Consider the following 2,281-nt stretch of genomic DNA (forward strand, 5'->3'; position numbering starts at 1 on the left):
TTTAGGAAAACGGAGGACGACAAATAAATCCATATAAACTAACAATTTCATTTATCTATTTTACTATAAGATCCATCTTTTGTTGTTGAAAATTCTTTTAATGGGGCTTTGCTCTTTTTCTTTCAGAAATTTTCGTAAGATAAACTAATGTAGCAAAACGCTTGATCTTTTTTTTTTATTATCATTAACTGGCAATTTAGAAAAATATAAAAGTGAATCAAATTTGGCGGAAGCTGTGATATCCTTATTTACAAAATTACGCCCATTTCTATCGTTATTTATAACTTATAATGGTGTTTAAAATTGGTAGCCTTGAATTTTCCTGCATTTTATGTCACTAAAGTCTTACTTAACTAACTTTATGTCTTTAAAGTAGACGTATACTTTAAATGTTTAAAACTTCTATATTAGTTGTTCAGAAAATTGGTACCTTTGAACCAGGCAGTTCTAGTTAAAGGCGCCGTTTCTACGACTGTTTTTTTATAAAACACAGTTTTAAAACATTTATTAGTAGCTGAACTATTTAGAATTTGGTGAATAACGATAACTTCATAATGAACGACAAATAAAAAGTGACAAAAAACAGACTAGCCCACATTTTTAAACCTGAAAGACTGAATTTAATTGAGGATTGTGCTCGTTTCCTTATATTTTGTATTAGATATAGCAAATTAATAATTGTAGAATTTTATTTTAAACTTCCATTTTTTTTTTGAGCATANGCCTCCCAGTTCCACGCCTAACACCCAATTACCGCCTGAGCCTCCGAAAGTCCCCACGCCGGAACCGCCCAAGGAGGTACCCAAGTTCGTTCCTGGCATGCTAGCGCTCTGCGCCGGCTGCGGATATCTCTCGGAAGACTTCGCCAAGTGTATAAGGTGCGGCAGGAAGCTGCCGGACAACGTGAAAGCAATTCCGGCTACGATACGTTCCAGTAACGGGCAGAAGAAGGACCTCCAAGGCGTGCACCAGCAACCGAAGATAGCGAGTGAGTCTGATTTTGTCATAGTTGACGGTCCGATCGTTATTATTATTTTTTTTTTTTAGTTAACCTGAAGCCCCAGAGTCCGTCGAAGAAAAAGGCTACCAAAGCTTCTAAGGTCGTGGAGCATGAGAGCGTAGTGATTAGTTCTGATGAGGAGGAGGAAGATAAGCCTACGAAAGTGGTAAGTGAACGGAAACGACGTCGATACGATTAAATGACTTGGCTTTTACAGGACGATAATATTCTGCAGAAGCTCGGCTCCTCGATAACTATTAGCCCCGTGACCAAAGAACCCTCGACTAACGATATCCAGAAGCACAGCATCGTTAAACCAAAAGGTAAGATGAGTTTCAGATCGGCGGTTTGTAAGGCGTGAGAGGTTGCGGAATGGGATGTGGGGGGCACTGAATGTATTATAAAATATATTGACGTATATTTATTTGAAGTGTTTCAAAAAAAATTGTAAGAAATCAGTATGCTTGTTTTTCGGAAAGTAATTCCTATCGATGGGACTAAGTAAATCGAATTTGCATTAACTAAATTTTCGGTAAAATTGGTTGTAAGTGGCGCCCTCTATGAGCAACGCTGAAATTGTAACACGCATCTTATTCGTCGCTTCAAAAAATATAGGCTCACAAATTTTCAAGTTCCTAACCTACATATTTTCAGAATAATCGCAAAAAAACGATTTAAAATTTTAACATTCAACACCCTGTATTTCCGAAACTATGAACTTTCGCATAAGGCATGTTTGCACCAATGGTCATCATTTCACATGTAGTATCTTCAGCTTTCGATTTTCCCATTGTTAATTAATCACCCTGTACATGAATTGTAGACAATCTACAGTGCATGTAAAGGGAGATAGTGCGGGTCAGTGGTGATGAAGCGAAGGGGGGTTTTGTGTTGTTCCACATTTGGAGACAGTACATCCGTGAATTAGAATGTTTTTCATCGCTGGAAACCATCAACAGGGTGCTTTTTCTATCCTGTAGACAGGTCTGTTGTCTAATTAAGGACCATTATTCAGAGGGAAGCCACGACGAAGGTGGTATATTAAAGTGTCTGTAAGAACTGAGAGACTCGCAAGGACTGTTTATTTTTGTGTATTTCATTTATCAGTATTGCTTATTGTTAAATTTTTTTGCTAGGTTACATGTTAAATACTGTTTGTGTGGCGAACGCCCACTTAACAAAAGTAACTCGGAGCGAGTGGTGTGGAACTGTGCATGTGCTACGATTAAAGTGTGTCGTTATTTGAGGTTACACTAGCTTGTCCAGCGTCCAACAAATTAA

General features: G+C 37.8%; 1 protein-coding gene across 1 annotated transcript; it reads left to right on the plus strand.

Annotated features, from left to right (window-relative positions):
* Positions 1-717: 717 nt before the first annotated feature.
* On the plus strand, positions 718-1,323 carry LOC111693080 (the record flags this gene model as incomplete). The annotated part of the gene is made up of 3 exons (XM_023457211.1): positions 718-988; positions 1,048-1,166; positions 1,218-1,323. Coding segments are annotated over 3 exons (496 nt in total), but the record flags the coding sequence as incomplete, so codon positions are not given.
* Between the last annotated feature and the right edge of the window lie 958 nt (positions 1,324-2,281).

Source organism: Anoplophora glabripennis, unplaced genomic scaffold, assembly GCF_000390285.2.
Source record: "Anoplophora glabripennis isolate ALB-LARVAE unplaced genomic scaffold, Agla_2.0 scaffold7968, whole genome shotgun sequence".
NCBI lineage: Eukaryota > Metazoa > Arthropoda > Insecta > Coleoptera > Cerambycidae > Anoplophora > Anoplophora glabripennis.